This window comes from Atta colombica, unplaced genomic scaffold, assembly GCF_001594045.1.
Source record: "Atta colombica isolate Treedump-2 unplaced genomic scaffold, Acol1.0 scaffold222, whole genome shotgun sequence".
Taxonomy (NCBI): domain Eukaryota; kingdom Metazoa; phylum Arthropoda; class Insecta; order Hymenoptera; family Formicidae; genus Atta; species Atta colombica.
This window is the reverse complement of record NW_017259319.1, coordinates 82,832-97,908: the sequence shown is the minus strand read 5'-3', so window position 1 is coordinate 97,908 and position 15,077 is coordinate 82,832. Positions and strand designations below refer to the sequence as shown.

The window sequence follows — 15,077 nt, the reverse complement described above, 5'->3', positions numbered from 1 at the left end:
TAATAAATTAATTAATAATAATCTTGTTACATTAATTAATTATATTTCTTTTAATCATATTTTCTATATATTTATTTTAAATGTATAAAAAAAGGAGAAGAAAGTAAAGGTTTTTTAAATTATATTGTTTTTAAATTCCATTAATTTTCAAATTAATCTAAATTGTTAAAATCGTTTAGAGGGATTTTAAAACTAATGAGTTAATAAGGATTCTTTGAATCACCAGCGATTGGCAAAGGAAGAGCGCCCCTGCGACCGATTGCACGCTTTCTACATGGCGAGTATGTAGTGCGTACACAATTACAATGTCCGAAGTTGGTCCTTGGTATTGTCGCGTAACATTCGCCAGTTTATACATTAAAGCTGATGTCGTCCTCAAGACAAACGGAGCTGGTCGCTGACATTGGAAGGTCGTTTCCTTTACATTGACATACTGATTGTCGACACATGGTTTTATAGCGCTACGTGCCGTTCGATCTTATTAGACCTGATCGAGTGTCGGAATCCCCGCATGGATTCCTCTGTCGCAATCGGCCGTTGCACCAATTTCGTAACAGCCATAATTCCGTACAATGTTATGCCTTGAATGGAATCGGCGAACATGATGGAAATTCGTAAGCAGATTAACATGATATTATTCTGAAGAGTTATATATTATATGTAACTATTTTTAGTAGTAGACATACGTTTGTAAAACTAAAAATTGTAGAGTAAGATCTTATGGATTTAACTTTCACCTAAAGGACACTTGGTCCTCGCATCTTCCATTTCATGTTATTTTTAAGCTCATCAGTACTCAATTATTCCTCGAGTCAATTTTCTCAAAATTGATTTCTAATTTTACTTGGGATGCGGTTTTCATCTCGCACCTTGATATTCTTCACTAACTTCACTTTAACTTTCACGCTCATTTTATAGAACATGATTTAGCTACTGTGCATAGCCGACCAAGAATTTTTGGGTCGAGGAAGTGAGTAGATCCCAATGAGTTGCTATTTAACTTTCTATGACAAATATTCGCTTTCTTTGACAAATATGCGCGTCTCAGCATTGGAGAATTGGCTTCAATGTCACATTGAATGAAAGATTGGTTTTAATCACGTTCGATTTTTTAAAAGTTCGATATTCATTTTTCGAAAGTTTCTTTTTGGAAAGAAAACAAAATGGAAAAATATGATCAATGATAATGGAATTTCATCCCGAGACCATTTTAAATAATAAATATAAGAAGTGCAGTCAGGATCGATCTAGCAAAAAGGAAAATGGATCTAAAGAGGTCATGATAAATCTTATTCTATAATTAAAAATGCAAGTAATCTGACTTATTCAATAATACAAATAAAAAGTACAAATTTTTTAAATGAAATTTTGAGATCGATTCGATTTTACCTTCTTTAAACAATTTTCTTTATATTTTCTTATGAGATATAGTTACAATTAAAATACATAATAATCTTAATGAAATAGAACAAAGAAAATAAACACTTTATAGACATTAATGAACGTATAAATTGAAGTGATAATAAAATAGCAGAATTTGATAATGAAACTACTAATTAACATAAAGATTGCAGCAAATCCTAAAGAGCAATCTTAATTGCTGAAAGTCTTAGGCATTATCGATATTTTAATGTGAAATTTAATAGACAAATTTAAATGTGTAAAAAATAAACAAAATATAATCCGACTTTTAGGATGGTAAAAATTCGTTGTTGAAGCTTTGAATAAAATTTTATCAGATTTTTAAATAATCCAGAATAATAAAAAAAATTTGCTATGTTTCTCTTATTGTTAAAATTTATATCACCGGCGAAGAATTAAAAATAAGCTACTCATAATTTATATTTTGAAAATAATATACACATGTGTGCATAAGAAGATTTAAGATTTAATATAATAGTTATTACGATATGCAATATTAATATTTTTTTTATTTAAGGGAAAAATCTTTAACTTTTACATGCAACTTTCGATCTCTCTCGAGGAGACGTTAATTTTCCTGACAATATTCCCTCCAAAATTACCAATTCAAATACTGCCATACAGAAGATAGTTAAGGCGAATGCAAATTATCAGCTTGTATGAGTCAGAATTGTGCGTGCTTTAAGTAGTTATCTATGCGTGAAGTATTCTTCTCTGATATTGTTAGACGCAGCTGTTTAACTAGCGATAATTATGAAAATTATTAATCATTAATGGATGCGCAGTAGCATTAAAACATAGACGTAACTAATACATTATTTCCTATTTATGATAATAAAAAGCAACGTAATACTCAAGATTTATTACGAGATATAGTTACAGGATATAAATTTAAATAGAAAATATGTTACGAAAGTGTGCGGAACATTGTTATCTTACGGTTATTCTTGACAGACAATTGCGGTAATCAAAATCATTATAAAAAAAGAATCTATTGCTTAAGTTAAAACATTCTCGATAATTATCTAGAAAAAAAATTGAATTTTTTGCTAAAAATGATGACGTCAGGACGGATTTTTTAACTTTCCTTTCCAATGAGATCTTAACGTTTCGTTATTACAAGCATATATATATAATATTACATCATATTTATGCATCAAGATAAATGCACCTTTCTGATGAGGCCTTTGAATTGATATAAACGAAATTATTTCAGAAAATATCCTGCTCGTCAAATTTCCTGGAAGATTAAAAAAATATTTATAGTCCAAACACAAAAGATTTTGTTCGATTTGAAGGTTTATTTGAATTCATTGAACTAAAACTGAGCTACAAAAATCGGTTGTTCTCTTTTTGTGAGAAGTGGGAAATCCTTGACGTCATCACTCTTGCTATGACTTGAACAAGTTTTTAATCGATTATTACAGAAATCTTATTATACCGTGTTAATTATACGCGTAAACTAAAATAGTAAATGTAAAATAGTAATGAGTAATACATTAAAAATATTATGTTTATGACCTGTTAAGATAACTTTCTATATATGCAAAATAATCCTGATTTTGATTTTTAGCGTCAATAAACAGTTCAAATTCTGTAACCAACATTATTTTGATTTTCATGACATCACATTTTCATGAAATAAAGTCATTTTAACTTTCTCTTGATTTGGTATGTGTTTTGGTTTTTATTAAATTTATATCAGCATTTGAAAGATACCCTTTCCTTTCTTCCAGTCTCTCCGATTTTAATATAATTCTAATACTAGTATACTTTCAATTTGGTTTCTCTTCTCTATAATCAATCCCGGAAATGCACACGGCTGATCGCAGCCCTCCGGTTTCCTGCCGATGAATCGACTCACCGCGAATATTAATCGATCGCACCATTACTGATCAGACTCGGAATCCATCGTCGTCATATTCGTTTCCGCTCACGAGATCATTTTCGCTAATCGCGTTTGCACGCTATCCACAATTTCTCCACTTGCTATCCAATTGAATATATATGCCATCCAACGCGAATTTAAATCACGGACATTATCGATCATAAATCTTTCTGCAATCGATCACGGCCGATAGCGATTTTACAGATTTCTTGAAACGATTTTTTCTTTCCTTTTTGTAGTGGAATTCTCTAACATTTTATCGACAATGAGAGCAGAATCATCTTTGTGGTTGTTGCTAATTAACAATATATCATTAAGATGAAAACGTTAGAAAATCCCACTAAATATCAATCTCTTACTTATTTCATTTTTGTTACATTTACCTTTGTTTCTATTCCAATTTATCACTTACATAACTTTTATTAATAATTAAAGTCTTTGGGATAATTCATTGGGATCATTTAAAAATTAAAAAAAATTTATGTGAGCCACGAATAATTGTATAGATTGTTTAATAATTCAAAAGTTAGAAAGAAAAGACTTATAAGAGCCTGTAAGAGCTAACGCAGTTATTTACAAATAATTGCGTTAACTTCTACAGGCTTCCTTTCTAAACTTTGAATTATTATTCTAAAGCCTTATTTTACTTTAATTGCTAATAAAAATTACGTGAATGTTATATATAAGTCGAAAAATTAATTTTTTTGTAGAATTACTTTCTGATTTTATTAGAGTTTACTCTGAAATTATAAATTTTTATTCCTAAAGAGAGACTATGTCTATTTCTATCAATATAGTTTAATTTTAATCTCAGTTTCTAAGCTAACTCGTTTCCAATATAGATTAACTTAATCTCGGTTCAATTTACTCTTCATATTTTTCTAGTTTTAAGAATTAGAAAAAGATGAGAAGTAAGTTGAACTGAAAATAAAGTTGATCTACATTGGTAGAAACGAGCCTATTCTCAGAATTAAAAAAAGGTGAAGAGTAAGTTGAACTGAGAAAGTTAATGTACATTGGTAGAAAGGGTATTAAATATAATCTAATTTATTTTTTTCAATACTCATTAATATTATATTCTTTCACAAAAAGTTTTGTTGTCGAACTTTGTGATGTTAGTTTTTACATTTCTCTAGCGATGTTTGTTACAGGATAATAATTAACTGATCTAGCTTCTATTCTTTCTTTCAGTCCTCCCTCTCTTTCTTCTCACGCACGGCTGACTTCTCGCCGAGGTATGTGCACGTCCGTTTTTTTATATTTGCACGACGGTGACGACGTCGATGCCTTGAAACCTGAGAATTCCGTAAACGGCGAGACATATGCCTGACGAGCGCGGGAGCTGAGCGGATCGTGTCAAGGATACGCAGGAATGTGCATCCTTCGTCCTCAGGAGTCTGTTATCTCATGCTAATCGCGTGCAATCATTTTCAGAAGATATCACTATAAAATATCGGACTTCTGTAATTCCGCATTTCATTACTTTAACACGCTCTGTGTCTTCTCACTTTTTTTTTATCTATGGTTACCTAACACATTCCCAAGAAGAGGAAGTTACCTTCTCTGTCCATAAATACAACTGCAATCAATTCTATTCTGGTGCTTTAAATGCATCTCCGTGCTGTAAATTAAAGAGTAAAGAAATGAGTATAAAAGGCGAATATTAAAAACGTCAATGTCGATTATTTAACATTTCGAGCGCGTTAAAACCGCGCGTAAATAAGAGATAATTTATGTGTCACTGTATTTCATGTAAATTACTAAGCTCATATATTAGTGTCGTTCACATAGTATAGTGCGAGGATCGACTCAATGAAGTTCGATCTACTGATGCGTGACGTTTGACTAATCGACATTTACTACTTACGCGTTCTCGATGAGCATCCAGGTTACACGCTGCTTAAGCCTTTCGCATCTGATCACTGGACAGTTGGAGGCAGAGTATGAAACGCATAAATCGTGATTTACCTCATTATCTCGTAACGTTTAATTTTTTTTTCCGTAAAAACATCGCGCGTGTACGAATCGTTGTTGCAAAGAGTTCACCTTGTAGTTTCCGTTGCATCCTCATTTTAAATTCTATCTTTATCTAAGCAAAACAAAAAGTCATGATGACATCAAAATGACTTCAAAATGATTATTAAAAGTCACTTTTTGATCAATCATAATTCACTTTAATATCATTTTGACATTATTGTGACCTGTTGTTCTGCTTCAATGAATATTCCTTGGTTCAATTTTTTCATACATACGTGGAAAAAACGGTTTTGCTGAAGTATCTAAAAATTCAACTAAAGAAGAGAAAATAATTTTCTTAATCAAAATAATTATATAGGATATTTTAGCTGATTGCTAGAATAAAAAAATATTTTACAGCGTTGTTTAATATATTTAAGTTTTCTACGTAATTCTTTTGATATTCCAACAAAATATTTTCAGATCTACATCCAGTCAAATTTTTGAATATTTCCAAAAAAGAGTCTCATTCTTTCCATACCGTAAATATAAATACAGTTGAGTTTAGCGAAGAAAGTTTATTTTGCAACTATTGGAAGTTTCCTTCGATGAGAAAAAGTTATTTTTCTAAGTTATCAGTCTAGATTTAAAAGTATAATCCAATCAACGCAGAAAAACTTTCAACAGTTGCAAAATAAACATTCTGCTGAACGCTATCGATTCTAGTGCTAATTCGAATTCGCATAAATATGCCATCTACATTTCAAGATCACGGAAGTGATGCTGAGATTTTTCCTTATATCTATGACTGAATATCTATGACTGTGAGATTACGTGTGCGTTTCAATGAATGCAGTTTTTATTATACACATAGGATGTCTCCAGGGAGAGAAGACGGGGAGAAATCGCGTTGATCGCGTGGAATGATAATCGCAGCCTATTCTTCGCGAGTTTCGGAGCGGCTCTCTTATGTCGCTCCTTTTTCCTCTTTCTTCTTCTCGTAAAGCATGCAACATGCCGTTGTCTCGGCACTACGCTGTCGGCCCCGAAAGAACTGGTTCTCCCTCAGGGAGGGTGGTTAAACCCGGTGCAATGCGTGCATTTAGTGAAACATCGCGCTGGAATGCAAACACGTGAGTGGTAGGCAGGGGAAGGGTTGGTAGATGTATCTGCGTGCATGGGAGCCGTCCGGTAGGTAGAGGGAAAGAGAAGACAGAGAAGAGAGCCGCGCGCGCCGGAATTCGTACAAATTCCTCACCGCCCCCGGTGGTGGGATGTATTTTATGTACGGCGTGGCGTGATGCACCGGTCGACCTATGAGGATCGCCTAGGATATCCCGATTGGAATACCACTACATACTGTATGAGATATACAATGTACAACATTGTATGTTGCACATATGGTTCCTTTACTTCAAAAGTGACACAAATAAAAAAATATGAGTTATTGTTACTTAAAGACTCTTTTATCCTACTCCAATTAATATTAATCGATGGTTAACATCGTTATCACAATTACCAACTGAACATAATTTGTCAAGAAGAAGAAGAGAAAGGAGAAGTTTTAATTCATTGAATTACTATTGGCATTTTTGTGAGTTAATCATCGATTAAATTTAACTAAAGACGATGAAAGAGAGACTGAAGAGTTTAATGGACGTCTACAATGAGATTTTAAGAGTAAAACTTAAGCTTTAAGCCTCAAGTTGTAAGAAATTAATCAATTATAGTCGATTATTTTCATCATTTGATTGTGATTGATGAATTTCTTACGGCTTAAGTCTTAAGATTTAAAGTTTTAAGTCATGGCATATGAAAAAAATGTAAGCAGTGAAACGTAAATAGTGAACAAATTGGCCAATCATAGTAAAAATCATCATAGTAAGACCATAATAAATAGTAATAAATCCAAAAAGTTGATTTCCTTACTGCTTATCTGTATCTTATTGCTTAAGTTTTTTTTTCGTATGCTGTAACTTTTACGCCTTAAAATCTCATTGACGCCACTTTAAGTAACATTGTATCAATCATTAAAAACTAAATTAACTTTATAAAAAATCATTAAAATTATTTTACAATTCAAATGAACGGTTTTAGGAAATTTGTTTTAAAAAAAATTATCATAATTCAAAAAGAGAAGATTTTTAATGATTGAAAATAACAAAAATGTAATTTGATTAGCAAATAATTTTCTGTTAATTTGAAAAATAGTTTTTCCCTTTTCTGGAAAATTTAATTCTTTATGAAACCATTATGCTATGTATTAATTTTCTGGGTTATTCAGAATCATTCTAGACTTACAAAATTTACTAATTTTTAAATTAAAAAATTATTTTTTGCTCGTATACATTAACTTATGTTAAATAAATTTTAAATTTTAATAAATCATCAGTTATAAATGCATTGTTACTAATAAAATTTTCTTCCTACTGTATCAAATTAGGTCCAAGCAGTTTTAACGTAGTCAATTTTATAATAGCCTATAAGGATTACAATCAAATGAAACTATTGACGAAGGAAGATATTACATTACCGTCTAATGAATTTGCATTTATTGCTACTATCGACTATTTATCGATGATTGTCCTTACAAAAATTCATTTTAATACTGTAATCCATTTTAATACTGAAAGATAGTGATTAATTATTTATTTTAATACTGAAAGATAATAGTGATTAATTACTTATTTTGAGTATTACTGCTGTTCAGTAGATACTTTTAATATTCAAAATAAGTAATTAATTTTTACTATCCAGTATTAAATTTTTCCGTATAAGAGTGTCTTACACGGATTGATCTTTACGAATTGGTGCTCGCCAATGAAGAAATCGCGCGCGATGGCCAGCGCTAAAAGCGACGCACGTGATGCACTGCGTTTCGCTCTGATTCCGACCGCGTGAAAGATTCAGTATGATTTCGCCTAGTCGTCGTCTTAGCATCGGCGAAAATACAGCACAGTCGCCATTGATTTGTTATTCTGGCGACGCGCGGGACGAAAGTGAATCGATCGGGACTAAAACCTGTTCAGACCGAACAATTTTCAAATCACGTGAAAAAACCGTTCAAACCTGACTATAAAATTCATTATAAAATTCACAAACTCTTTTACATTTGGTCATCATCCATTGCTTTTTTATTTAAATAATTCTGCTGTCGTATAAAAAATCAATTTTGCGATATCGATTGTCGATTTTTTTATTCCTTCCATAAGAAAAAAATTTATATTATTAAATAAGAATACGTAAATAATTTTTGTCCATTTCTAATGCAGATTAACTTTAATTTTAGTTTACTTATTTTTTATTTTCTTTTAATTATAAGAATTAGAAAAAAAATAGAAAGTAAATTAAATCGAGATTAAAATTAATCTATATTGATAAATTAATCTATCATGTTGCGCTATAATTGAAAGACAACACTTCGCGGAATCTCTTCGCAAAAATAAAATAATTTTTGTATTGAGCGCAACACATTCCTTCTAAATCGCCCTTTAAATTTCATATTGGCATACTGCCTCTACGCGTTGCACGTACGTCTTTCGATGACGTGCTGAATTTGTTAATGAAACTCAATCACCGTGTCGTGGCGAACGTAGAAGGAGAAAAGAGATCCCGAAACACAGATCGCGCGCAAGAGAATCGCCTCGAGCTGGTTTCACTGCCAAGGTGGATCTACTTGCAGCGCGTAGAAGTAGACTTCAATGCAAGGAAGGCGATGTCGAATCGAAATGCTTTCTCCGTTAGTACAGAATTTTCAATAACCGATCTTTCAAAAGCATTTTTGAATTATAATATAGTAAATTACGAATAGTGAATGAAAAGAAAATCTATAATTTCTATTTTTATTTTATATTTTATATCGAAGATGTATCCCAAATATTATAACATAAAATTACAAATTTATTAGTTTACTTAGCAAATTCATTTTTTAAATAAAATATGTAACCTACATAATAACCTACATAAATAAAATTATTACATGTTGAAGATATGATTTATAAATAGATTTATCAGAAGTACAACTATATCAATGTCATCTCGACATACCGAGATAATATATGTTTTTGAATAATAAGTGATAACCTACAGTTATAAATTGCAGAAAATATTGCAATTTCCATAATTATACGATTGCTGAGATATCTACCAGAACGGAGAAACGAACAATTACATGAAAAGTAAAAGAAGATGTAAAAAATTCGCAAACATATCTTTCACGAAAACATATCTTTCATCTCGTGTTGCTTCTTTAATTTCCAAGTGAAACTTCTTTTTTGCGATTTTAAACATTTTCGAAGAGTTGCAAAAACAAGTAATAAAATATATGTATAAGAGACGAATAAAACAGATTAAAATAAATTTCTATATAATACTTTCGGATCTATCTCTGAGAATTTTAATGTTCGAGGCGAATCGAACAATTACGTCATATCGATGATGGAAAATGCCCTCGCAATAATGATTTCGAATGCAATTGGTATCGTGATTTAATATACGTGGCCCTTGTTGTGATTAAGGTCTTTGAAACCGTAAAAGTAATGATGATTCGTAGCATATTGATTCCATGTTATGCATACGTTATCGTGCATTGTTTATAGTGTTTATTAGCGCGTATTAACGATCGCATATAATATCTGATTAGAGGCGAGCAGCTTAAGAAGTATTGTTCAAGGCGCTACGTTCGGACATTGAAATTATATAATCATATAAGAAGGTTATTTGTAAGAAGCTGTGGGAAAATGTTATACTAAACTATTTTCTGCTAAATTACAGGATTAAAAATCAAATTATATCAAGATATTTAAAATATTAAAATTTAAAATTTCTAGTTTTCACGTACTTTATCTTTTATTGCTTTTTATAAAGGCGTTACCTAATTATAATAATTATATAATAATTATATGATAGATGATTATATGGAATTATATAATAATAGATGATTATATAGAATTATATAATAATAGATATGTACATGATACAGCGCAGCAAATGCAAACGAGATCAGGCAAAATCAATGCATAGATCTGAATTTGAATAATAAAAATACAATTATCTTTAATATAATAAAAGTTAAGTTTAACGGTTATTTATACATATACATTGGACTAAATTTCCATGAAGGAATGTATGAGAAAATGAGAGTCGACTTTTTGGAGCACGGAATCTGAAAATGAACTCGAGGATAAAGTTCTTCAGACCGCGACAAATAAGTATGTAATCGACCGATTTTACTGAGAAGATATCTTCGGTTTCTCGCGAAAGCGAGAAACACAGGCACTTGTTCGAAATCGTGAAGAAAATGTTGCTTACAGTACGAATTGTAATCTAATTTGAAAGTGTCTTGAGCAAAGAGCGAGAGCGCGGAAAAAAATTTGCAGAGATGAGCGAATAAATTCAACTGACAAAATTGTGAGTGATTGAACGGTTGATCTTGGGAGACTCATCTTTGAAAGTTATTTTCTAAAAGATTCCAGGCTCGTAGTGTTGTCGATTAACACTCGATAAATAATAACATCTAAGATAATTGCTTAACAAATAAGAAGTGTTGTTACTGTTTTTAATAATTTGTGTTTATGACATGTGTTATATGACAGGACAAAAACGTCACGAACGATTGCTGATTTAAAATTTATTAACATTATACAAAAAAAAATGAATAATTATAAAATGATTTCAACTATATTAAAAAATTAAGAAAATTTTGTCGCAAATTGAATTTCTAGCTTAATTCATCGTTTAAATTAATCTTTATTTTAACAATGTGATTTAAAACTTTACAGTATAATAAAACAATAAATTACAAAGTTGCAAAACTAAAGATTCTTTTATCAAATCACAAATGCACATTTCTCAGATATCTTGATATATATAGTTAATTAAAATAAACAAACTAATCTTAAAGATTGTAGCTTAGACTTGACGAATGTCCTAATACAATTGTCGTCGTCAAATGAAAAAAAAAAAGATTTTCAGAGATTCTACGCGCTTGAACGAAGAACAGTATCCTGCGTTATATAATACATTAATTTCCATCGCGATTACCCGTAATCACTCAATTACGTAAGTAATTTTCGTCGAGGCAATCAATCGACGACGCATCAAATTTCTGTCATTACATATCTACGACCGATGCATACCCAAGTGGCTCAAGTGATGGCGAGTCGCATTGTCAATTTACAGCCGCGTTTAGAAATAAGTATCGATCGTTCTATCATCTAGCTTTCTATTTTAAGACGCTTCACTTCGATCGGCTATCAGAAACTATATCGAGAGCGCCAATTAGAATGCAAATGACTGCTCGTAACTTGTGATAACAAGCGTTATCAAGATCGCGATTAAAACTTTAGAAGTTTAATAAAATAAAGGTAAGAAAAAAGTAAGAAAGTAATTAAAAACAAAAGTAAGAAGAGAAATGAAATTTAAATATAAACATTAATTTATACCTAAATTCAATTTATATCCAAATATAAAAATGAATCCTAAGAAACTGATGAAAATCATTTTAAAAAAAGTTTTAAGTAAAAAAATAGCGCATTAACATCAATAATAACGTAAAAGTAATTAGATAAAAATTTTGCTTTTTGTTATATACTTCTTGCTTTCTAATAAAATTTTATGTTTTAAAAAATATAGATGATCATAATACCCACTACTTCATATGCTTTTGAAATAGTCAATTAGTCTATTTGTTATATTAAGTGTCGAAAAGTAAGATATATAGTACAATATCGCTTAATTGATATCTTGCTGTTTCCTACTTTTATTTTAATTACTTTAAGTAATTAATTATTTTCACATAATTTTAATGAAATATGTAACACCTACGAATGTCTGCAGTATTTTTTGGTAACCAAAGTGTCGAATAACGGGGTTCGAGGAATTCTTGATGACTAATCTAAGTGATTGGCAGATGGAAAATCGTACTTAGTAAATCGTACATTAGTAAATCGTACTTACCGCGACAGGCGATGCCGAGGGTGAGCAACAGGGTGATCCTGATGATCGCCATTTTGAAGAACGACCGAGATGTCATCTGCGACAACGACGGCACATTTATTGCTGTAATTACGGTGCGACGAGTTGTCGACGGCGACGACGAGACGGAAGTGATGACCGTCGCGGCGTCGTACGCCGTACGTCGTAGCGCACGTGTACTATCGCCGAGATGTTAGCTCGCGTGCGATTTGTTCTGATGACAGCGCGACGACAGCGCATGTAAGGGCGTCCCCCTCTTAGAGGATATACGAGCGTTCTCTAGCTGCTGTGTCCGCCTTCCGCACTGACTTGGATCTCTATCCGGTTCGCTACTTGAAGAACCATCAGGTGCTCGACTTCGCCGATCGGACGGTTCGCGATCACGTTCTCCGACGATCGATCGCCGATCTCGCGGGATAAAATCACCGACGCAAAGAACCTTCGCTTCCTTCGACCTCTCAAATGATCGACTGCATTGAATGGATAATATTAAGGTCCGTTTGATTTTTTTTTGTATAATATATTATTATACACTGAGTAGTAGATTATTATACATTGAGTATATATGCACTGAGAAAAAATATACTAAATTTTGATAAATATATATTTATCCATTGAATATAGTGCTAGTTGAATATTTACTTAAATGTAAACATATATTTGGTACAAAAATCATTAATTTAATTTATTTATTATTTTTTTATTCAATAAATATATATTTGCCGTGAGTAAATGTTAATTAAGTTAATATTATTCAAACAAATATTTATTGAAATTTGGTATATTTTATTTTAAAGTGTGCAGTATTTCATGCACGTAAAGTATTTTGAAATAAGTTTTGACGATTTTAATGCTATAAATTCTCCAATAGATATACAAAGTTAACTTTATCTTACAATTAGAAAGAAGTTTGAATGGACTATTATTATATATCTTTAACACTTAATATTAAGATAATATTTTAGCATGTGTAATGTTGCTAAAAGTTAGTTAATTTCAGCAAAAAAAAAATTTACTTGTGAATATGAAATCAACTGCACAAAAACAAATAATTTGACTTAAAATGACTTATACAGGACAATAATCATATTTTGTTATTGATTTATATATTTTATGAAAAGAGAAGTCTAGAATATTATTTTTGTTTTATTTTTCCGTTATCTCTTGTGTGCAGCTTTGTGTGGAATTTTATTCCATCCATTTGTACAATGTTTATGCACATAAACTTTTATACGTGAATTTTCTACCAAACACCTATTCTGTGATAACGCTTTAAAATTGTTCCGTCGAAATAGACTTTACTCGCGTGATGGCAGTGATTTATGGAGCGATCGATGAAAAGAGGGTCAGTGCTGCACAATGAGTACTCTAATCCTTTGTGTGCGAAATAAGATTAATTATCCTAAATCCCCCCTTTACTTTGCTCTTTCAAGTATGTCTTTACCTTATTGGTAAAGAGAGAAAAAAATCGGAATCTTTTTTAATTATCATGTATCATGCGATAAGTTTTGATGCATTTTTTTGTTCTTTAGTTTCTGTAATACTTCAATATCTTATACTATAATATCTTATCTATAAGAAAGGAAATATTTAAATATTATAATGAAATTTATAAATCTTATTATAAAAAAATTGAATTGTAATCCAAATCACAAATATTATTTATACTTAAGATTCCTCATCACTCATCACTTATACTATCTTAGATTATGAGAAAAGAACGTGAGAGAAGTAAGAAGATATAAAATAAAAATCCTTTTAAAAAATATTAAAATAAAATAAAAATATTTTTTAATAAGACAATATTTGTAATCAATTGAACAAACTTATAATAAAATGTATCGAAAATTTTCTTTTTATTTTGAAGAAGAATTAAATTATATTTATTTCTATGTATTATTAATTGAATTGTCATAGTTGAATGAACAATGAGATTTTTTTTTTTTCGGCACAATTTAATTCTAGATATGTACTATTATTTACTTAAAAAAATAAAATAATTACAAAATGAGAGAGAAAAAAAAGGATATTTTACAAATCTGTTCCATTGGTCGTAAATATTATTTTATTGAAAAATACTTTCATTTTAATGTATCATATATAAATTTTGATTATGCATTTTCTCGCTTTTAATGTCATAATTAAAATAACCATGTTATGTGACCAGTATATGTGGTAAGTGACCAGAAGTCGTAACGATTTTTTTTACTTCAGTGTTGAAAAATAAGAAACGGATTTCAAAAAAATTAGTTCAAAAATTATAAATTAATTACATTTTACAGCTTGTTGATCTCTCTTAATCATTTTGCTGGTGACAAGGATTGGCATTTGTATCGTTTACTTATTAACGTTTAATTAATTAAAATATTTTTTAAACTTTACTAGCAGAAAATATACACACGATCTATAACCCTCGATTAACTCTCGAAACAAATGGAATCGCCGCGAATATCAGTAGTAATCACATTCTTAGTACAGCCGGATCTACTCGAGCGCAAAGTAATGCGACTAATTACTGGGTTGCGCTTCTAATTAATATATAATGGAACGCAAAGAGATCATAAACAAGCAATCGTCTAAACACCAGTTTTAAGTAAAGCTGCACTTGAGAGTGCATTTCCTTGAACTTTCCATGGCTAACGGAATGCCAATTAATTAGGCTGATTCATCTGATTATGGATATTTCGCGAGAGAGTGAGGGTGGAATATAAATATATAAATATATACGCGTAGAATTCTTTAAAACTGTCTGTTACTTCGATTAGTAATTTATGCATAGCTTTAATCTTGTTCTCGGAATTGTCGAACGATCATAATTCAAATGCATTATCCGAAT

At 30.7% G+C, this 15,077-nt stretch overlaps 1 protein-coding gene across 2 annotated transcripts in view; it reads right to left on the bottom strand.

The window, feature by feature from the left end:
* The window catches only part of LOC108687963, a 32,971-nt gene that overhangs the window by 16,112 nt on the left and 1,782 nt on the right, over positions 1-15,077 (bottom strand). Inside the window, exon 2 of one of the 2 annotated variants that reach the window (XM_018194010.1) lies at positions 12,224-12,711. In XM_018194010.1, the coding sequence (XP_018049499.1) occupies positions 12,224-12,299 (76 nt within the window). In that variant the 5' untranslated portion in view covers positions 12,300-12,711. Of the gene's footprint in view, positions 1-223; positions 327-12,223; positions 12,712-15,077 lie in introns of those variants that run through there. The other variant, XM_018194011.1, reaches the window with a different exon arrangement.